Genomic DNA, 22,763 nt, shown 5'->3' on the forward strand with positions numbered 1-22,763 from the left:
TACAAAAATCATTAAGGCCGCTAGCCTTGCGCGATTGGTACATGGACGCTGAGTAAGAACAAGACACACACACACACACACACACACACACACACACACACACACACACACACACACACACACACACACACACACACACACACACACACACACACACACACACACACACACAGTGCTAACTTTCAACAAGTACTCATTTCCGGTAAACAACGACACTTATACATCCAGCGATATACGTCACAGAATGTATACCTGTTACATAAACTGTGGAATCGATAAATACCGTGCTTTTCACCGAGGAAATGAATCGTTGTTGGAAGTATATGCGGTTGCGTGTGTGTGCAGTGCTCTTCGTCTGTGCCCACGCGCAAGTTGCGCACAATACGAGCTACAGGACGGGCTCCCACGGTCGGGGGGCTCCGAGACTGGCCGGCGGTGCCGACCCACGAATCTTCGGAGAAACGAACGCCGTTCCAGTTACCGTAGCATCTTGTTCACAAATATTTTTCGCACCTCAACGACGCCGCGAGGTTTCGAAGCCACACGGGCCGCGGGTCACCCGCGTTATAGCTCACAATGAGCGCGACAGTATACTAGTGGCTTTACGCTAAAGGTCTCTCGCGACGACGTAAATATATATATATACGCCGTTGACAAGGCCTATAGACGAGAGCCCAGCCCCCGCCGATTACGAAAGCGCCTCGGGGTACTCGATTCCGTTCTCGTCGTCCTCCCCGTCGTCCTCGTCGTCCCAGAGTTCCTTCCCGCCGCCCGTGAGACGCCGCAGCTTCTTGTACAGGCACCGGCTGCGCTTTCGGAGCAGCTCCACCTTGGAGCGCTGCACCGGCGGCAGCGAGGCGAGGCAAACCCGCAGCGGCGCCGAGTCTTTCCTCCTGCGCTGCCTCGACACTTGGGCGCGCAGGGTGCAGTCGAGCCGGGCACAGTGGCGACACAGCGCGGCGCCGTACACCTCGCAGTCGACGTGCCTCCACACGCCCAGGGCGTCGACGCGAGCGCGAGTCGGGTCCACATCCGGGTACTTGGCCCTCGGCGGTCCGCCGCTGCATATGGGCAGCCGGTCGATCGCCTCCACCATGCGCTCGACGGCCTCGACGCTGGTCGGCTTCGCCACGTCGCCCAGCGCGCCGTCCAGGCTCCGGCTCGACACGAACGCCTCGAGCGGCTCCCCTTCGCGGCTGTCCGTGACGTTGACGAACTTGCTGACCACGGGGGTCGTTCCGTCGCTAGCGACGGCGAGGGTGCAGAAGACGACGCGGTTCCCTCGGGGCGCCCTGACCTGCGACCGATAACATCATCGTTACTAGCATCGGTGTACGTAGTACGCAGTATGTGTTGGATGACAGCGGTGACGCTGTCGTCAACGACAAACTGACAAACCGCAAATTCCCCCCCGCTGGCAACTTCACGGATTACGTAAAAAAAAAAGATGACAAATTATATAGGTTCTAACACAAATACATATTAACAAGTCACTCGGCGTAAACGGAGATATAAATTAATGGCGCGAATCATAACACGTTAAATACAAGAGAAGAAATAAAACGTCCCGCGAAACAGACGAACGCTGCAAGTTTCCAGAATGGAGAATTTTTAAAGACAGTTTTCAAAATCGGGTGATCTAGCACAGTAAAAAAAAAGGAGTGTTGTAGTTGCTTGAATGTAATAGTGTCTAGATGCTTATCATTTTTGTTTCGGCAACTAAATAACCTAGATACATTGTTTTGTATAGTCTGTACGTCGTACATATTTCTAGACGGGGTGTCCCCACTATCATGCACCAAGATTTAAAAACATGCAAATTCCACGTAGCTGGACAGAACCAAGGTAATGTTGTTTGCCGTCGTTTGGAGATACTCCGAGTATCTTTTGCATCCTGCCTAATTATGTAATTAGTCATAACTATGTATTAATCAATTTTTCGAACATTATAATTAGATTAAGAGTGTCAAGGAGAAAATTGTACAGCAACATGAAAAATTCCCGATACAACTTTCTGCTGCTCAATACATGCTACATAAAAGTGTTTTCCGAGCGTCAAAGAAGCCTGCGAATATACGCAAAGTGCCTCCAGCGGCCAGTCACACGGCAATTTTGTATGTATTCGCATGCTTCTTTCATGCTCGGAAAAAAAAAAAAAAACACTTTTATTTAGCACATATTCAGTAACAGAAAGCTGTGTCAGGAGTTTTTCATGTTGCTGCACAATTTTCTCATTGACACTTTTCATCTAATTATAATATTTGAGAATTCATTAATAAATAATGATGACTAATTACGTAATCAGGTGGAATGCAAAAGATACTCTGAGTATCTCAAGTAGTGACAAACAACAATCCCTTGGTTCTATCCAGCCAGGTGGTATTTGCATGTTTTTAAATCTTGGTGCATGATAGCGGGGACACCCTGTGCATGCGAACATTCCATGGCTCAACATGTTGTGTAGAGAATAATGCAATATTTTCTCCTAGCTTTGCCAAATTCAAAAGAAAAAGAAGTTTGGTCATTATAAAAATGCTCTTGCACACGTAAACTCGGACGGGACTGACAGAAAACCTACCTTGTCCATCTCTGTGTGGTGTTATGCTAGGAGAACAGGTGCACATCATTAAGCGGTAGCTTCTTTGCCACATTAGCTCTGATTGTCAGTTGGCCATTGTTGACCTAAAGCCAGCTGATTGGCTGAGGCATGTGTTGAGGGTAAGGAAGGGGTATGGTATGAGTGAGGGCGTATTTCCCTGAGCAGACAACAACAATCACAAGGCAGACAAATCAGCTAACACAGCCGTCCGTACTGACCCTATAGAATGTGCCAACCATGGTATTTAGTTTGCTGTAGAATTACACTATGAAACAGGGGTAGCGAAGCATCCTCGCTGCAAAATATATCTGCCTTGAAGCCCATAATTCTGTGTTATTATTTTATTAAAGGAAAGAAACTGTTTGTTGCTTTCCTTCGTGGATTTGGGTGTGGTGCTCGGTCGGTTTTTGGCCAAATTAAGCAGGCTCATCCCGAAAGCAGTGTAGTAGTAAACAGTACCAAACGCTGAGCTGATGCAATCAAAACTGGGCCGATCGTGGAGACTGTAAGCTGCCGTAGCCTGGTTCACAGAGGTCACGTGGTGGAGTGAATCGTTGCTGCATAGGTATGACTGAGCATATAAAGACCCCCCTGTTAAGTGTGACATTTGTGCCTGGCATCATGGAATGGAAGCGCATTTTCAAAGCTAGGAACAAGCGTTTTGCCTGGAGATCATGTATTCGCTAAGTTGCAAAACGCGGTGCAAAACATGAATGCTTACACATGCGCTTAACGCGAAACCAAGTGACATGAAACTTTTGCGGTGGGACACGAGTGTGAATAGTTCCTTCAACAGCACACATTATTTGTGTTTTTCGATAGCATTAAATTGGAAGGTCAATGTTTAAAAACGCCACATATAACGGAAACTTCAGCAAGCGCGATAGGTCTGTAGATTGCTATCGCTGTCAAGACATTCTTTGGGCGAAACTGCGAGCAATTCTCATTATTATTAATAGTAGGTAGTATTAATGTAAACATATATAAACACCACATAAATAGAAAGAAAGAGGTGGGCTGGCAATTTTCTCTTGAAAGGGGCATTACACTGAATGCAGAGTATGCATGAACATGCTGGTATTCAGGCCACACCATGTTAATGTCGTTTGGTTTGTTTTGTTGGGCCAGACAGCTGGTGGAAACATTGATTTGTAAGGTTGTACCTCAGGTAATGTCAAACAGACGTCACAAACTAACCTTCAGTTATGATAATGTGACCGTCAGTCCGCGTTATGAGCTTGTAATCCCTTTCGATTTCTAAGTGTGATAACTTCAGTCTCCTATGAATGATGCCTCAATTAGGTCCGATAGATCTGCACAGTGTTAAGAATGGCCAGCTGCAGTGCAAGTTTGCCAGCCATTTACGCCAGCGGTGGCAACCTCATCTTGGAATGCCGCCGCCAACCTCTAGCCACGGCGTGACTAAGTCGACTTTGTGTCAGGAACAATACACAAGTCCTCCACTCTCCGTCGCTTCAGCTAGGATGTGTTTGACGAAGCAAGCTTTGTGCTGAAACTGCCACCGCTACGCTCTAGCCTCGTCGCCGTTGTGACTGAACGAGTTCGACGAAGCAGGCTTTGTGCGCAACACGACAACGCGGACCTGATCTGCTACGCGGGCGCGCTACCCGGGACGGCTATATAGGGAATTCGTGATATTCTATTGTAAGCACCCCTGAATAGCATGGTGAGCTCAATCACTAATTCTACAATGTCACGCTCACCTGGCAGCAGTAAAGAGAATGCACTGGAACGTATAAAATGTGAATTATCGATCAGAGGTAAACAATTGGCCACTAAGTACACATGGAATACACATGAAAATTGAGCTTCCCCAATATCTAGGAACAGATAATAGTCCGAAAGGTGTGCCCACGACGCATTAAATTATTACGTGCTGTACCACACAAACAAAATGTTACGCAATAGGAAGGCCCACATTTCAAAAAAATGAAAAATCTATAAAGGCAAGTTCAGCAGGAGGAAAGGTGTGCAGTTATTCAGAATTTTCAATATGAATCCAACACCATCTGTTGATTTGTACTCTATCCGAAGAATCTCTGGAGTCTCGGAGGCGATGTTCCTGCCAATTCCTACGCACACAACACGCCGCACCATGTGCGTTTTGACCGAGGGGCAGTGGTCACTCATTGGAGTGATGAATATGTGAAATGATAGCATCGTGTTGCATACCTTGTGGTAGTTCCACGTGGGCGGGAGTTTCACCACCTCAGGGTGGTGCACGAGGTGTTCCACAAGGGCCCGTGGCACAATGCGGGGTGCCTGTGGTGTGTCGAAATCATTGGCTACGCACACTATCTTTGGCACTTGAAGTGGACACTGCTCGTCGGTGCACTCCTCTTCCTTTTTCACTTCGACACGACAGCCAACGCCCGCACCGTTAGGTTCGACTTCACTGAGCTGTCTTACCACCCGGCCTTGGTTTTCATTGTGAACAACTTCCTTTGGACTCGGCACGCCCAAGCAGTATTCTTCGTTCTCCACTTTGACGCGGAGGTCAGGGACCACCCTGCCTTGGTTTTCACTGTGAACAACTTCCTTTGGACTCGGCACGCCCAAGCAGTATTCTTCGTTCTCCACTTTGACGCGGAGGTCAGGGTGGACACTAGGATCGACGATCTTTTCGTCCGTGCGGGGGGGCTCCGTGTTCCAGGTCAGGCTCGCGTCGGAGCTGTCCTCCTCCTCTCTTTTAACGGTGATGCGCTGGTCGAGATCACCGCTTCGGGCGTCGGCGTTCAGGCAAGGCGTCGTCTCGAGCGAGGCATGCCGAGTCAGGCTCGCATCGCACAGAGGCGCCCCGGCATCTGGCGGCGGTTGCGCGACCGTCTTTGACGACCCCTCTGACGCGTCCGAACCGGCGCCGGCGACACCGACCACACCTCCTTCGAAAATCGTCGGCACCGCGCCTTTCCGGAGCCTCGGAACTTTCCTCTCGTTGAGCAGCACGTTCCCGTCGTGTTCGCTGTAATACCTGTCGCATACCAGGTGCTTCTCGAAGTGCAGCGCGCAAACCACGTCCTTCCGAGTGAGGGCCCTGTCTTTCCTCTGTATGTTCCGCTCCCACTGGCGAAGCAAACCGGGGTCGGCCGGTGGCCGGAAAAGCGGACACGTCCTCTTGTTTCTGGCGTAGCCGGAATTGCAGCCGGGCACAAAGCAGAACATAGTTACGGTTTTGACTGTTCAACCTTGATCTATCGAGCGCATAAAGCCCGCGAGCTTCTCAGCCTACCGTAGTGCGCCTCTTCCGGCCCGCCATTCCGGGGTATCGACCTGGGCTCTCCAGTATCAGACCTCTTGCGCTGTCATTCAGCGATGTTCGGCAAGCGTCCGATAATACCACATTTCCCAATCATCTTGCAGCAGGCATGGTAGTAAACTGGAGACAGCTATAGCTTTGTGCTTCCGAAGCTAAAGCTCAATAACGTGTTGCCAGGTGCTTTCCAGCGCTGCCTTCATGCAGGCGGTGACATTTCAGATGGCCAGGGACATCCTTGCTTCAACGGGCCGCGCGTTCAGATGGTTGCAAGGGTTAGTGGCCCATCCTGCGAAAAACATGAAAACAACGTTTACGCAACAGACATGCGACGAATTGCCACATTTTTACCAGTCAGGTACCATTCGGGCAAAGTCGATATTTTCATAAATTATACATCTGTCCTTAAATATACTGATGAATTATTCTTCTAAGTATTATTTATGTTGTTCATTATTTATATTTAGTCTTCTTTTCTTCACAGTGCACACCAAACAAGAAGGCTTATTGTATGCTGTTTCGGCGCACATAAATACACAACGCTATTCAAAGCAAACAAAATCGAGTGCGCGGGACTTCTATGATTCGGTGGTGGTGGTGGTAAACATTCATTTCACTTGTTTACAGAGAGAGTTGAGGACGACCTTAAGGGCCGGCCCCTTACAAAATCCAGGAGGGGTCCCTAGTCCGCGACTCCTGTGGCCTCCGCGGCGGCTCGGGCCCTAGCCACGAGAGCTCTTTGGCTCTCTAAGGTAGAGCAGCCGAGCAGGGCAGCCTCCCAGCTCTCACGGGTGGGTGCGGACGGGACAAATTTATGTTACGAGCGTTACCTCTAAGACAAGGCAGTGGCGCATTCCCACCAAGCGCGGATTCTTTCGAAACATTTGGCACATTTAAATGTTGCTGTATATTTATACTTTAAGCTACATTATTTACAGTAAAAAGTTCCCCATTCTATGCTCCCTCCCCTTGGGGCAACAATCTTCAAGCCGCCTTTTCTGTTCTTCAAAGTAGTTTCATTCATGTTTCCCTTACTCTTTTGAAAACCTAGCGCCTCGGCCAAGATCTAGCTTCCGCATATATATTGGCTGGATGGATATCCTCGCATTCTAAGAGATTATTATCAATGGTTGCTGCACTATTACCATGCGCATATGCATGAGTTATCAGAAAAAGTTCTATGCCTACGCGTTCTAAAAATTACATTGTGGGGTTTTACGTGCCAAAACCACGATCTGATTATGAGGCACGCCGTAGGGGAGGAATCCGGAAATTCGGACCCCCTAGGGTTCTTTAACGTGCACCTAAATCTAAGTACACGGGTGTTCTCGCATTTCGCCCGCATCGAAATTCGGCCGCCGTGGCCAGGATTCGATCTCGTGACCTCGTGCTTAGCAGCCAACACCATAGCCACTAAGCGACCGCGACGGGTAACTATGCGTTCTCAGACACCCTCATCTAGCTATCGCAGTAAACATCATAAACCTTTCCCTCCCGGATTCTCTTTCTTTTTTTGTTATTGTTTCATAACTGGCTTCCGCTCCATTCGTTCTTCCTATATAGCGGTTATTTCTGCATCTGTGACTTTACACTTACGACGCTTTTCACTGCCTTAAAAACTCTTAAAAAAGTTTACAACCTCTGGGGCTTGTCCCATAACGATAATCATCTGCCTTGCGTGCGTTTCCTTTCTTGAAGGCTCGGTGCTCGCTACTTTCCTGTCGAGAATGCTGTGCCACGCTGATAACGCGCAAGCTGTTCGTGACTTGGAAGTACCGGGCTCGCAGCGTTAAAGAAAGGAAATGTGGACAAGACAGATGACGATTACACTCTAAAAACAGTTGCACCCTTTGGGGTGTATATTTGCCACACAACACACTCTAAAAACAGTTCGCACCCTTTGGGATGTATATTTGTCCCACAACAATAATCGTCATCTGCCTTGCTTGCGTTTCCTTTCTTGAAAACTCGGCGCTGGCTACTTTCCTGTCGAGAATGCTGCGTCACACTGATAACGCGCATGCCGTTCGTGACTGGGAAGTACCGGGCTCGCAGCGTTAAAGAAAGGAAACGCGGGCAAGATAGATGACGATTATCGTTGTGGGACAAATATACACCCCAAAGGGTGCAACTGTTTTTAGAGTGCAGTAATCCTCATCTGTCTTGCCCGCATTTCCTTTCTTTAACGCTGCGATCCCGGTACATCCAAGTCACAAACGGCATGCGCGTTATCAGCATGACAGAGCATTCTCGACAGGAAAGTAACAAGCTCAGCGTTTTCAAGGAAGGAAATGCGGGCAAGAGATGTATATTCTGAAACTACACTCTAAGAACAGTTTACACCCTTTGGCGTGCCCCTTCTGCCACACAACGATAACCGTCATCTGCCTTGATGCGTTTCCTTTCTTTATCGCTGCGAGCCCGGAACTTTCCAGTAGCGAACGGCACGCGCGTTATCAGAAGGGACACTCCAAAGTGTGTAAACTGTTCTATGCTGATAACCCGCGTGCCGTTCGTTACTGGAAAGTTCCGGGCTCGCAGCGTTAAAGGAAACGCATTAAGGCAGATGACGGTTATTGTTGTGTGGCAGAAGGGGCACGCCAAAGGGTGTAAACTGTTCTTAGAGTGTATAACAATATATGTGTAGTTCTCTCCGCATACTTTTTTTCCCGTGCTCCGCACTGCTCATGCCCTTCAAAGACTTCGCGTTCTTAGAGAGCTGGTCCTTTCTGCCCTTGACTAATCAAAAACGTGCCCCGTCCTTCGAGTTATCGTAGAACATTTCCTTTTTTTTTATATCTTTGTTCTGTGTTTTCTAGTTTTCCGTTGCCGTAATTTCCATCTTTTCTAACCACTTATACCATTCCACCTGTTTAGAAAGTTTCAGTTTTCTGTCTTTCCTTATTCATTTATTCCTTTTTGACGCCCAGTTTCCCAATTCTTTTCTACCCACTGGTAATCCACAACTTTTCTACACGAATGCTTAAACCCTATTGCTGCCCATTTGCTGCCCTGAAATATCTGTCTCTTCAACTTCGGGCTTCCCTAAACCTCGAAAAATGCCCGCCTCAAGTCTTCACGCGCCGCTTCAGTTGTAGTTTTTCAATGGACTCCCAATGTTCCACAGTTTGCTAGGGCAGCTGAGCAACCCGTTGCCAGGAATAGGCAGCACAGCTACGCGATGTTTACCAGTGTAGTACATCTGCTGATCAGTCTCGCCAAACACTTGTTTTCGAGGTATCGAAGTATATGTGTGCAATGAACAGGTAATTCAGCTGCCTTACCATGTAGCAACAGTGGACAATAAAGCATTGAAGATATTCCGGGCGCTTGTTAGCCTGGCTCCGGCAAGCCCGAGTGATAAGTTTTCCACTCTGGTTTTCCCGGGAGCTTTCTTTTTCTTTGTTGGTGTGCGTGCTCTACTTCTTTCTTGTACTTCTTCCTAGCACTACTAAGTCCGCTGCAGCAACAGCCTCACAGTGCGTATACAATGGCCTGTAGCACATGGCAACGGCCTACCCACGACGCCTTTCCCGGGTGCAGAAGGCGACACAGCTCAACGACACGCGCTTCCCACGATCGCTGCCGGGTTTCGCGGTGTCGGCATGGAGGTCCGATGCATCCAATGGGCACAGTTTATTTTCGCGCGCTAATCCTATATTCTCGCTAATCGTCCTTACGGTGGCGTACACATTGGTCCCTAGCTGTTGCGGACAGCTAAATAAAGAAATATCGGGGAGCGAGCACGCTACAAAGGCGCGAAGAAACCAGGTGCGGCTTGAATTCAGGACAGATCGGGATACAAGTCGGGCGCACCTAATGCATTGCAAGACACGCAAGTAAGCTGCCTCCTTCCTCTTGCTCCGTAGCTGCGACAGCGGCAGATAAAGGGCCACGACTACACCGCGCTTCTGTAGGCGGGCATCCTTCTCAAAGCGAATCTTTCTTTGCCTCTTCCTTCGACTTCCCCACTGCTGCAGCTGATGCTGCTGTCTGGCGACACTACGGAAGCAGTCATACGTCAAATCAACACTTCTGTGCCCGCCGCGGTGGCTTTGAGGCGATCGCATTGCTTGCGGTCGGAAGTTTTATCCCAACCGCGGCATCCGCATTTTGACAGTGGCGAAATACAATAAAAAAAGTATGCTCGTGCATTTCGATTTAGGAACACGTTAGTGAACACCCCGGATTCAAAATTAATCCCGAGTCCGCCACTACACCACTGCGGCGTGCCTCATAATCCGATTGTCGTTTTTGCACGTACTTCTCTCACGATGCGATGTGCCATGTGAGGCAACAATATGCTCAACCTTCTCGAAGGTTGTGAGGCATGGTGCACAACAACGCGTAAGGCAAACACCTCCACCTGTGTGTTCTGTGTAATACGCAGGCAAACAGCAGTGGCGCATGCATGGTAAGGTTTAACATCAACTCGTCACTCTTGTGTTAGACGAGAGTGTTGATTTTTTTTTCGCTGGATGTTATGTACTCATAACAAACGTTTATAACTGGATAAGTTGCATGTTAGCACTAGTTAGTGGTCATATGTGCTCTCAAAATTGTACCTAAATAATACAGAAGGTACGAAACACGTGAGCAAGCTCTCATATCGTCGAGATCATGCAGGCGTAAAGCAAGCGGGACCAACTACGCTGCGAAATGTTGCGCCCCCTAGTGATATTCCGCAGCGGAGATCCTGTCCGTTCTGCTCACCGCGGATATGGCTGGCTTCCCTCAACAGCATGGAAACAGCGTTGTCGCCAGTTGTGAACGCCAGCCAACTGCACAGCAATGCCTCAGCCTTCGCCTGGTCGCTCCGAAAGATAAAGAAGGCTATTGCATTCATTACGACCGGCCACTAACGTCGCATTAGAAAACAACACTGAAAGACTCGCATGCGACAACTCCGAGAGACGTTCTGTTACAGCACGAACGGCTGCGCGCAGAACAACCGTACTACACACGTGACACCAACACGACGAGAGACATCACTGTTTTCAATGTTGACACGAGACGCCTCATCATCGCGTGCCACAGAGAATACGTGATTGGCAGGAGCACGAGCAGCGAGTTTACGAAGCGTGAAGTGCCGCTTACCTGAAACCAGTGCAGAAGCACCACGAGGGCCCGCTGAAAAAGCTATGACGCAGCTCAGCCGTAAAGCCTAGTATAAATCCGAGTACGCACATTGGTTTAATAATGTTTCATTCGGCAACGCAGACAGAAGAGTGCTAAAGCTGACAAACGAAGCGATACAAACGAAGCACAAAGCAACATCAAAGCTAGTGGAGAATCAGGAACACCAGTACACACTGCAGCCACACTTTCAAAGATTTCCACCACTTCCAGCGCGGCGCTAGCGTAGCTAGTGAGTTACCAACGGTATCAATTGTGCGAGAAAGTACGAAACCATTTACTCTGAGCGCTGACAATTTCGCACCCAACGCAAACGTCTTGCTCTTAACTTTTATATTTTCTAGCGCGGCATGGTTGCTGATTTGTTACGAATTAAAAGAAGTGATGATTTAAGAAATCACACGAGACCAAGCACCTCGAACTCTCGCGACTCATCGAGCTGCATTTGCATGTCGCTGTGTATATGTATACGAAAAAATTCGCAAAATGGAAGGAAGTTCCAGAAAATCAAAAAGAAGATAAAAGGAAAACTGATCTGCGTGTGATCGTTTCTCCCGTGAAGGATAGCCAACCGGACGTCCGTCAACCTCCCTGCCTTTTATTGTGTCATCTCTCATTGGAATTTCTCAGAATGTTTCGAAGAAGAAGCTTTAATTCTAGTCCTCTGGGGATCGAACCTAGGACAAACGCTTTTCCGAGCGGTCACTCTACCTTTTAAACTAACCAGAAGGCTAGGAAGTGCCACAGCGATTGTCAACTATATGTGAAAAAGGACGGAAAAGCAAATCCCCTCTGCTGAAATTCAGAGCCGATTAAATTCGGTTACTTATTTACCTCTGGGAACTTTAGATTTCCGTTCTAAAAGCAATACTTTGTAATCGAGGCAACGACAGTAAACAAACGTTCCCCTTTAAGTTTCTTTAAATATGTTGCACGAAACATGCGTTGGTATTTTTGACAAGGACCCGCTCTTCGGCGGTTAGAGACGATTCACGTGGCCCACTATACTCTCTGCACGTCGCTTTTTGTTTCCGAGTCCACTACACGTCCTACACTTTCAGCATTGCTAAGTATTCTGCATGGTACGTACTTGGTGCTCTCTGTCACGGTCGCTGAGGTTGCAGGACAGCTTGTAATAAATATTGGTGAACACGTTCCTTCTACATGAGCGCGCAGATTGCAATAATTTATTACCAAAAGCAAAACAAGTTCTACAACAAGCTTGTTTCTTTAGCGACCTTATGCCCCAGCAATAACATATTTACATAAGCTACGCTGAATAAATGGAAAACCAACCCGGACACAATGACGGACATCGCAGTCGGCAGCACCTCAACATTCAACCCGATTAAGGGCATCCTCCACATCGGCCACCACCGCCTCCTTCGTCTTTCCGGTGATCTTTTGCAGCTTGTTAATGAGACAGGCACTAGAACGCACTTTCTTCAGAGCATCTGCCCCCTCCTCATCGTCGACGTCACCACCCGCTCTGACGAACTCGACAGCCCGGTCCAGGAGACGAACATTCCTGTCCAGGAGCTCCGCCATCTCGGATACGCCTTCCACATCGTCGTCCGGGTCCCACGCCACCATGAGATGCGTTACCGTATAGTTCTTCCTGAGGCCCTCCAAGACGACAGCGAGTTCTTCACTCCTTATTCCGTAGTACTCGCAGATGTTCACCTCATTCAAAACGTCGTTGGTGGCCAGTAGTTCCGACAGGGAGGCTGCGATCTCGGGAGTCACAAGCTCCGCGTACATGGAGAAGGTCGTCACCGACCGGTTCTCCCGCAGAGCGTCCAAAACCCTGACCAGGGTCTCGGCTCGGTCCACGGTCATGAGGTTCTGGACGCGAGTGAGAGTTGTGGTTCGCTGCAAGACGGACACCAGGCCGTCGGTGAGCGCGTCAAATATTTTGCCACTCGGGTAGAAGTGCAGTGTCCGCACAGTCGTGTTTGTCGCGACGGCGTCGAAGAACTCCCGCAGATCATCCTCAGACACCGATTCTGTGACGTCGACGGAAACGTCAGCGCAGTGTCTGTCTTCGCGCAGCAGCCTGGTCAGGTGGGGCAGAAAGTTTTGCTTCCACAAGATGTACATCCTCTTGAAGGTGTCCGCATACTTCTCGTCCTGAAACAGCACTTGGACGTCTTCTTCCTCCAGGTCCACTTCGAAGATATCTACCATCTCTAGCGACGAGTTTACCGTCAGCGTGTCCGCGAAAGCGAGCACGGTGCGGGACGTCAGGGTGTTATTAGCGAGCACGAGCTTTTTGAGGGTTCCATTTATAGTGAGCGCTTCGGCAAGCGAGGAGGCCCCATCGTCGCTGATTTCGTTGGACCACAGGCTCAGCTCTTCCAGGCGAAAGTTGTCCTGCAAGAAGAACGCAACGTCCATGGCGAAGTGGTCGCCGATCTCGCTGCACGACAGATGCAACACGCGCAGGTTTCCGAAGATCCCCGATAGGTTGACGCTGAACTCCTCTTCCTCGCTCTCGATGCCGAAAAGCTCCAGTTCCTCCAGCGACGACGATTCATCGAGGTCTTCCAGGACGATCTTGCACACGTTCAGCGGTACTCCAAAGAGCTTCAGCTTCTTCACAAATCCCTCTGTGCTGAAGGCGCGCCTCAGAACGCGGGCTTCGTCAACCGACAGGTCGGCCTTGTACTCCAGCCTTATGGCTTTCGCTACGACGTCGCCATCGCCAACTGTGCCCGAGCAGGCATCGCCGTCGGCGTTCGCCCGAAGCCCCTTCTTGAGGACGTCGCTGAGCTCGACGCCTCCAGCCGATGGATCTTCACAGAGGTCGCCGGACATCTTGGTGACAAGTCCAAGCTTCAGCTTCGCTGTAACACGCACGGCTTGAGCGATGTTCCACACTTCAAAATCGGCTGTGAGCTGGCGACGTCAATCACCCTGCGAATACAATAAATACAACGCTTAGCCCGCCGAACAAGGTCAGCCGTGGTTCGCGATTCATCATCATCATCATCAGCCTGGTTACGCCCACTGCAGGGCAAAGGCCTCTCCCATACTCCTCCAACGCTTCGCGATTACAATGACTTAAATGAGAACCTGATTATCTCGCCCACGAAAGTGCGACAGGTGTTAGGCGAGTGCGAATAGGGGGGTATCTACTGCGGTGGGCAAAACTAACGGGCTTCCCATAATTTTCCGAAGCGCGATTCGGCTTATGTTGATGAACGTACTGATGTTAGTGAGCCGTAGTCGTATGCCTGAAGAGCAACTTCAGGTAGAAACGATACCTTATGTAGCTTAGGGAAAGGTTCACGTTATAACTGAATAGTGGTGCATTACTTTTGCGCACAGGTACAGGTAGAATCGAAACAATAATGTATAATTGCGAGAATAGTTTTTCTTTTAGTTCTTCAGTGAAACCCTCGAAGCGGCATTGCATACTGGAGTGGGAAACAAAATCATGTAAAGGGCAAAAACGCCTGCACTAAGGTAAAATTTTCAAGCATTGATAACAATATTGGACAATACACTCTGTCAACTATAATTATTTTTAGAAGCGCACTTTTCATTTAAATTAAATTATGGAGTTTCACGTGCCAAAACCATGATATGATTATGAGGCATAATGCAGTGCGGGACCCCGGAACAATTTGGACCACCTGGAGTTCATTAACGTGCGCCTAAATCTAAGCCCACGGGTACTTCCGCATTTTAGCTAGAGTTTAAAAATATGCAAATGCCGCGTAGCTGGGCAGAACCAAGAGAAGGTTGTTTGCCGTCGCTTGGAGATACATTATTTTTGCATTCTGCCTAATTCTTAACTCTTAACTTCTTCTAATATCTTAACTTCTCAAATATTATAATTAGATGAAAAGTGCCTATGAAAAAATTGTGGAGCAACATGAAAAACTCCCGATACACCTTTCCGTTGCTCAATACGGGCTACGTAAAAATGTTTGCCCGAGCGTGAAAGAAGACCGCGAATATAGACGCATTGTGCCTCGAGCGGCCAGTCGAGCGGCAATGTGTTGCGAGCTATGTGTACGCAATATACATTGCGTTCACGTTGCTTTGAAACTGTACAGCAACTGTCATTTGTTGTTTGATATACATGTTACAGTTAAAGCTAAAATTAAATAAAGAAAGAAAAAAAGGAAAGTTGCAATGGTAGTAACTCTTGTCGACACTGGAAGTGCCGATGTGTCCACGTCAGACAAACCCCGTTACAGTAGCAAGCGCCATCTAGCCTCAAACACGAGATAGATTTGGATGCATTTGAAGTTGTCGCGCTATGCTTAGCGGAATTGACAACGCCCTCCCCATGGTGACGCTAACAACAACCTGGCTTGCCGCACGGCAATGTTTTCGTCCCAACTCCGCGCTGAGACCGATATATCTCCTGAAATGCATTACAGCGAACAACACACAACATTTACACATCCTGACCTATATGACATGAAACAGCGGAGGTTTCAACCGATCCTAACAGTTGGTTGAAGACTAAATAATGTGGCAACTGCAACTCCAGGCGTGCGCCCGAAAACAGGCTCGCAAACACTGCAGCTTCGATCATTTACGTCAACACGACAACTAGTGGATCATTCATTCTTCAACGAGTGGCATTCAGTGTCTCGCACGGTGCAAGCATGGAGTGGGTGCTAAGTACTGCTGGCGCTACTCACCTCAGACTTGCACTACCGACGGTTCGCCGATAGAGCTTCGGCGCTAGTCGAGCCGCTTCCTTGACCTTATTTACCCTAATGACACCAAGGACGCTTTATTCTACGGTGCACATCGCAAATCCGTCCAAGAATGACGACGCCAGTGCAGCGTTCATTTGAGATGCAGACGAGAACCACGTGCACAATATAGTACACTTACCGACGGGAACGACGCGAACATAGAGCACGAGACGTCCGCCGCAAAATATGTAGCGCGCTCGTCGCTAGTGAGACATACTTTTTTTTTACACATTGTGATTTTAATTTTGTTTTAGATGTCTCGAGGCAACCTAAGTACGTGAAAACAAAAATAAATATAATGGACTTTAGTCGTTGCTTCGCCTTTCAGTACATTTCATTTGTCGAACTGATGCTACGCATACGACAGGTTGCCTGTCCATCAAAGGTGCGATATTTGCGATGTGGAGGAGCAATGCGTTTTCTCAATCGCAAATTAAATTTCGCCGTTTTTCAGCCAGATCTGATTATGAGGCACACTGTTGGGTGTGACTGCTACTTCATATTGGCCACCTGAAGTTCTTTAACGTGCAGCTAAATCTATGTACAAGAGCGTGCTTGTATTTCGCCCCTAATCGAAGGTGCCAGTCGCAGCCCGGATCGAACACATAACAGCACTACGCCAGTGCTTAAAGTCAGGAGTTGCCCGGGCCGACCCGTTGGCCACTTCCCCCCCCCCTCGGCAGGTCAAATGTAGCACTGCAGCACACACTCAACAATCGCTGGAGGTGATTTTCCTACATGCAGTGCATTGTGCGGGGCAGCACTAAAAACTGACCTACTTTTCGATTATAAATTTAATCACTATTAACCGGTTGATGTGGCATGAGCAAAAACACGAAAGCAGGCACTGTCGCACCGCTCCATGCGTTTCTCCCAGGCATCGCACATGGCGGTCACCACCCTTGTTCGACTAAGATTCTTGGCACAGCGTACTGTTCCGTGAGCCACTTGGGCGGGAAGCTACCTGCTCGTGAACAAGTGAACGTTCACCTTGGTTTCTCTAGGTTGCCAGTTAATTCTAATTCGTTTAGTTGTGCATGAATGCTGGGTTATACCAAAGAGGGCAGGTATACCAGGTTGGTCCACTTTTGTAGGTAAGTACATACGAAACCGTAAAATATGTTGTCGTAGTACCTGAGGCTGACAATAAAGCAAGGCAACTAATGTTCTGTGCTGCCTCTAGTCTTATTTGCTTTGAGTTCACATGTCTTGAACCCTTTACCTCCCCCCGAGTTACCTTAATAAATATTTCCGAAAGGTAATTTTTCCCCTAAATGCTTGATTGAACCTGCTCACCAAATAAATGCCCAAAATACACTAGGAATAATGCAATTATTTGCAGAACACCCATAAAAATCTGTTTCGTCTAGTGAAAGTCGACTTCACTGCACTGCTTCAAAATGGTTTTTATTTCATCAAAGCTGCAAGCTGGGCGAGCTGGGCGCGTCTTAACAAAAAACCAGCGAGAGAAAGGCGTGGACGAGCTTGCCGTATCTTTGTTCGTTTACGTCTTTTGCGAGCGGGTTTTGTTAAGATGACTTTTATTATTTGCTTACGACTGCTTCTGTATATGTATATATATATATATATATATATATATATATATAGTGGTCGCCGACCAATGAGGCTAACTCCACTGAACGGAGACTTTAAGCCCTGCACAATGACATAGCCACTGCACTATCACGGTGCGCGTAGCAGTATGTTTTCTTGGCAGATGGTTCACCACAGTTATCGTTAAGCAATCTAGTGATGTTTGCTTTGAAAATGAGGCTAACTGATATTGAATAAGAATTCCCATTCTCACAGCGTCTGGGAATATTGACGTGTTCAAAATACTATCATATTGGGAAACAGAGTTCGCACGAGCAAGCTCACACGCACAAAACGCCTTACATAATGAACTGCGGAGCGTGTTTCATGCAGTCATATGCAAGAAAGGCACGCGACACAACGAATACGGAGGAGTCCAGTTGCACGAACAGCACGAGCAGCAGCTCTGCGGAAACAAAACCTTATCACTCCGAGAAAATAGAAAATACGCACCGAGGAGCAGCTGCACAAGGTGTGTAATAAAACAGAATAAGAGGAACCGGCCGAGCACCTTGTTTGATTCTTTGTGAGGCGGGCTGAAGTGGACGCGACCGAAACTTTAAAAATTAGCGCTGGACGAATTTCTGCGGTTGTTCCTCTGCACAAATGGCCCATACCCACCGTGGGGGGGACTGATCAGGAATTGGGCGCTTTGCAGTAAATGAAGGAAAAAAGGGGTAGATTCCCCTTGTGATCAACCAAGAACATGAAATCGCCGGTAGTGAATCACCCGCTATATGGACATGGTTTATTCTTGCTTCAGAGTTTATGCACCCACATCACCAGCTTTAAATTTTTAGCTTGTACACGCAAATCAGCAAACCTAGTTGAATCATGATTACAAATTCAAAGAAAACGCGGCAGACGCGGACAAAGGTGAAGGAATATTACTATAGAAAACTGACAGTTTTGGCCGAAGACAACACATTCGAAGCGATAACATGGTTATGCCATCGGGAAGTGATTGCATAACCGCAACCAGCATAATCATGCCGATAGCATAGCCAAACACACTGCGCGTTTCTTGAGGCCTTCTAAGCTTACTGGCGGCGTTCCCTCGTGCTTCCTTGATACCAGGATTCCACGGGGGCGGCGGTGGCGACAACGGCGCGAATACACCTCGTGTATCCGTATATCTGCTATCGCGATAGGACGACGTATCGAATTCTACATGGGCTTGTTGTTCACCAGTATGAACAAAGTGAATAATATTTCAATCATTTCCTCACCTCGGTCGACGAGTGTTCTGTTTTCTATACATTGTTCATACCGACCAGACGATATTCCGCCAGAGTCTCGGCATCATTATATTCTACTACAAGGTAAGGGCTAACCGGGTTAGAATCTTTAGCCAATGCTCACTCCTAACAAAAAGTTCGGCAGCATCTTGCACTCCCGTAACACGCGAAGGCGAAAGCCTGCTGCACACTTGGTAATGCGCCGTCTCGCATCGTCTGCTTGCTGCTGTCACCGTTCGGCTTCGGCTCGTTTTGGACGCTTGGCTGCGGCTTCGCGCGCTCGCATCGCGGGGTCAGACACGCGCCAACGACGTTTCACTTCGGCTTTACGTTGCATCCTCTCAACAAGGGATTGAAACGTATATGTGGTACTGTGCGTTGTGCGGGTGAATTCAATGATTGTACGTACAGTTCGCTTCACTTTGCTGAGCGCTTGTAGCCTCATACTTGCGGGGGTATGAGCCATTGCTTTTTTTTTTTGCTTGCTTACGTAGGTAGGAGCCATGCAGAAGGTCACGTGGTTTTGTTTGTACCGCTTGACTAGACGCCGAGTTTCTGCGCGTTGTATGCGTGATTCCAATGAATGTATGCAGTGTACACGCTTCACTCGGATGAGTGCTTGTAGCCTATGCGTTACGAAAGGGATGAGCCATAGCGTTGTTGTATTTTTTTTTTTTTTTGCTTACTTGCTTAGGAGCGTATGAGCCATTGCCGGTGATGGTAAAGTTTGTACCTTGAACTGGACGACCCGCTTTTTTTTTTTTCAAGGCCATCGGGGGTACCAGCCACTTAAGGCTTTCGCCTTAATAAGATTTCTGTATATAGATTGCTGTAAGGAGCTCCCACCGGTGTGCCGGCGAAGGTGTAACGTTCTATGTAACGAGAAAGTCAATGAGACCTAAGGCCGTCATGCGCTAACGATTCCATTCCGATTCCTTTGCTTTTCGCGCTTCGCCAGTGGTGCGAGCACCGTTCCGGCTGCGTCATCACCAGGTGCAGAAGGCTGTGAATGGTAGATCATGAGAAAGAAACAGAGTCAAGAGAAAGGACTTAATGCCGGACATTGCACTACGGGCCCGAGTATACAAACACAGGGATGAAATTCTAGCTCAGCTTGTCCATAAAGAGAGCAGGCGCGTGACACTCATGGCGAAGTGGACAGAGATGCACTTGGCGATGTTGTGTCCGCGGCTGCTATATGACGTTCCATTGGTGAGCGCAGGTCGCGGGCTGGATCCCCGGCCGCGGTGGGCCTTCATTCAGATGAGGTGACGAAACACGGAAATGCTCGCATTAGCGTGTATGCGAAAACGCTGCCCGCCTAACCGGAACAACAGCCGATTCTGCCCGCTCGCTTGACCAACGCAGTTATACTGTAAAATAACCACGTCCAGTGTTTTTCAGCCGTCATCCCGTGCTCGAACTATTTTCAATAGAATAGTTGCATGGCATTTCTGACTTCTTTTATTTACATGAAGGTGTCGTACGTTAAATTCTTGCCAGAACCACGATCTGATTAAGAGGCACGCCATGGTTCAGGACGTCGGATTAATTTTGACCACCTCTGGCTCTTTAATGTGCACCCAATGCACACGGCACCCGGTCGTTTTTGGACACCTCCCCCGTCGAGATGTGGCCCCCGCGGCCGGGGTTTGATCCCGCGACCAAGTGTCGCACGTCGAAACCCTAGAAAATCACTAGCAAGCGAGCGAACGCGGACAGGAAACAAGGACACGACAAGGCACAAAGAATACACACACGTGGCGCTTGTAGTTGACAACGTAAGGGTTATCTTTTCAGCACCCAACCAGCCAGGAATGCTTTGTAAGAAGACATATCCGTCAAGAGCAACAAAATTCGAGTGCGAAATAAATGTATAGAATTAAGTTCGTGGGTTGCAAGTCACTCGTAATTTACCGCATCCCGTTGTCCTGCGGGAAAACACAACGTTGACCGGACCAGCAGATGTTTAAACGACGGTTTAAGAGGACCCAACAACACGGTGAAGAAGCTGCCACCGCACAGATTTCTCGCACTCCGTTCTCAGAATTGTGGTTACCACCCACTGTTCGAAGAAACTGCCATTCTCGGTAGTCATAAGGACAAGGTTACCCGCTTCATCGCAGAAGCAGAGCGTATTTGCGCACTTGGTGAATCGTGCGTGAGCAAGCCATCGATAGCGCCGTCGCCTCGAGAGTTGGATTTCCTGCGCTAGCGGTATAGTAGCACTGGTTTCTCGCTACGTGTGCTGGTACTGCATTTTTTAAAATTTATTTCTTTTCCTTTCTGCGTTAGAACGTGTTGCTCCCACGTGATCTGCGTCGGGCCGCGCCTGAGGTAAGTTCTATGGCTCGGTGTCGAAAATAAAGCGGGTTGTCTAATAGCGCTACGTGGGTGCATCCTTTATACGCGCCTTCTCGTGTCCTCGTTCGCTCTACAACTCTCCCGTTTCGAGATGAAGAAGCAAAAAGCCTTCATGGCCACTCTCATATACTAGCAAGGCCCGGAGCCTCTTAACTAATTTACTATAACAGCTTTTTCTACGAGCCAGCTTCAGGTTTTGTTTTCCAGGGTGCGTATGCGTCGTGGCATGGTCGTGGCGTGGAGACGCAGAAGGTGATCACGTGGCAGAAGAACATCGCTACGGTTGGTACGGTGGCGTGTATAACGTTACGTCGGGTTGCGCAATCAATAGCTGCACGTAGCAGAAAATCGACTGAGAGCCGGAGCGAGTGCCAAAGCGTCACGATTCCCCTCTCCCGCGTGACCGCCTTCTGCGTCATGACGTTACTACGCGTGCACCTCCCTGGAAACTAAACCGAAACTGGTTTTTAGAAAAGCTGTTGCGTTGAAATAGTTAGGGCGCTCTGAGGTTGGCCGGCGTATTTTCTAGGGTTTGTCGAAGTCAGGCAACTGTATTTAATGCGAAATAAATGAAAAGAAAAGGAACGAGTTGAAAAACTTCCGTCAGTGCTCCTTTAACCACGTGACCAAGTAGCTCACGCGTGCACCCTGCTATATGTGAGAGTCATATTGCCGTCGTATTAGCGTCTCATATTTACATTATTAGTCATATTAAACTCTCATCTCCTTCCGGCGGAGAACGAAAGGTACAGGTAGAAAATTAATTCAAAATAATGTCAGTCGTTTTGTCTTGTGCAGTTATCTCCATTCAGTCTGTAGGAGTACTGCTGTCACTCTGGAAGAGTTTTCTTTTACTTTTTTGGCTTTAAGTGCCTCTATCACAAAATATACCATCAGCAATACTTACGAAGCGAGCTTATCGCAGCAACTTCCTATCACTCTTCTCGTTCGGATCATCAGTACAAAGTGGGGTATGCTTTCTGTCGCACCAAAACCTTCTACATTCGTTCATTTCACAAGCTTCTACTGATTGGAACCACGTTCCCATTGATGTTGCTTTCGTTGCCAACTACGCTAGTTTATTTTTGAATTCTTTGGTCACGTTCGTTAATTGTCGCTGAAAGCAAAATTTTGTGTCTACTTTTAGTAGCCATAACGTGATTCATTTTGTTTTGTTTTTTCTATCTCACTAACACCAGGTAATGTAACCATTTATTCGCATACCGTATTGTATTATTTTTTATGTAGCCATAGTATTTTGTAACCTGTGTCGTACGCTTGCCTAATTTCTGTAGTTTCTGCAATACTGCCTTCTGGTTCTGTAATCCACATTCCCTCTATAATGCCTCGGCGACTGAGGCGATTTAAATGAATAAATAGACATAAGCAATGACGTTAAATTGATGTATCAATATGCGACTCATTTCAGTTTCACCCCCTTATTAATCCTATTCCTTTTTTTTACGTACACGGATGATGGTTAATTCCTAAGCATTTTTCATGTGAACGCATTACCCGTCCGATGAGGCAGAAAATCCGGCGTGATTAAGCGATGGCACCAAAAAACGACTGACGGCTCAAGAAGTAAAAACACGTCGAGAATTCTCGGACTGACGTCAAATTTCTCAGCGAGGTTCCTGTAAACAAAGTAAATTGATGGGGCTTTGAAAAGAAAATTTGGTACATTTGGGTCCGGGTGCGAATCGAACCCGGACCTCCGGGGCGCGAGACTGTTCCACGACGCCACGACCCAGTACGTAACGTCATTGCACATGTCACGTGGCAGCTGGCTGTGACGTCAGAGTAAGGTGACTTAAGGTGGGGTAAGGTGAATTAAG

General features: G+C 48.1%; 2 protein-coding genes across 3 annotated transcripts; both read right to left on the reverse strand.

The window, feature by feature from the left end:
• Window positions 1-471: 471 nt before the first annotated feature.
• On the reverse strand, window positions 472-12,065 carry LOC126527874 (uncharacterized). Of its 2 annotated transcripts, XM_072284251.1 has the most exons (4): window positions 10,971-12,065; window positions 10,587-10,680; window positions 4,793-6,162; window positions 472-1,297 (listed from the first exon to the last, which is right to left on the reverse strand). In XM_072284251.1, exons 3-4 carry the CDS (start codon window positions 5,780-5,782, stop codon window positions 689-691), a joined length of 1,599 nt encoding a protein of 532 aa, XP_072140352.1. In that variant the 5' UTR covers window positions 5,783-6,162; window positions 10,587-10,680; window positions 10,971-12,065; the 3' UTR covers window positions 472-688. The 2 variants fall into 2 exon arrangements, with proteins under 2 accessions (XP_072140352.1, XP_050031680.2); XM_050175723.3 differs by lacking the exon at window positions 10,587-10,680.
• Window positions 12,066-12,167: 102 nt separating this feature from the next.
• LOC126528398 (uncharacterized) lies at window positions 12,168-15,847 on the reverse strand. The gene is made up of 2 exons (XM_050176290.3): window positions 15,671-15,847; window positions 12,168-13,925 (listed from the first exon to the last, which is right to left on the reverse strand). Exon 2 carries the CDS (start codon window positions 13,824-13,826, stop codon window positions 12,342-12,344), a length of 1,485 nt encoding a protein of 494 aa, XP_050032247.2. The 5' UTR covers window positions 13,827-13,925; window positions 15,671-15,847; the 3' UTR covers window positions 12,168-12,341.
• Between the last annotated feature and the right edge of the window lie 6,916 nt (window positions 15,848-22,763).

This window comes from Dermacentor andersoni, chromosome 9, assembly GCF_023375885.2.
Source record: "Dermacentor andersoni chromosome 9, qqDerAnde1_hic_scaffold, whole genome shotgun sequence".
Taxonomy (NCBI): Eukaryota; Metazoa; Arthropoda; class Arachnida; order Ixodida; family Ixodidae; genus Dermacentor; species Dermacentor andersoni.

Coding starts and splice junctions, on each gene's coding strand:
- LOC126527874 (XM_050175723.3), bottom strand. CDS start 5,782: ATGTTCTGCTTTGTGCCCGGCTGCAATTCCGGCTACGCCAGAAACAAG. Junction 1,298..4,792: donor CCACGTGGAACTACCACAAG/GTATGCAACACG, acceptor TATCGGTCGCAG/GTCAGGGCGCCCCGAGGGAA.
- LOC126528398 (XM_050176290.3), bottom strand. CDS start 13,826: ATGTCCGGCGACCTCTGTGAAGATCCATCGGCTGGAGGCGTCGAGCTC.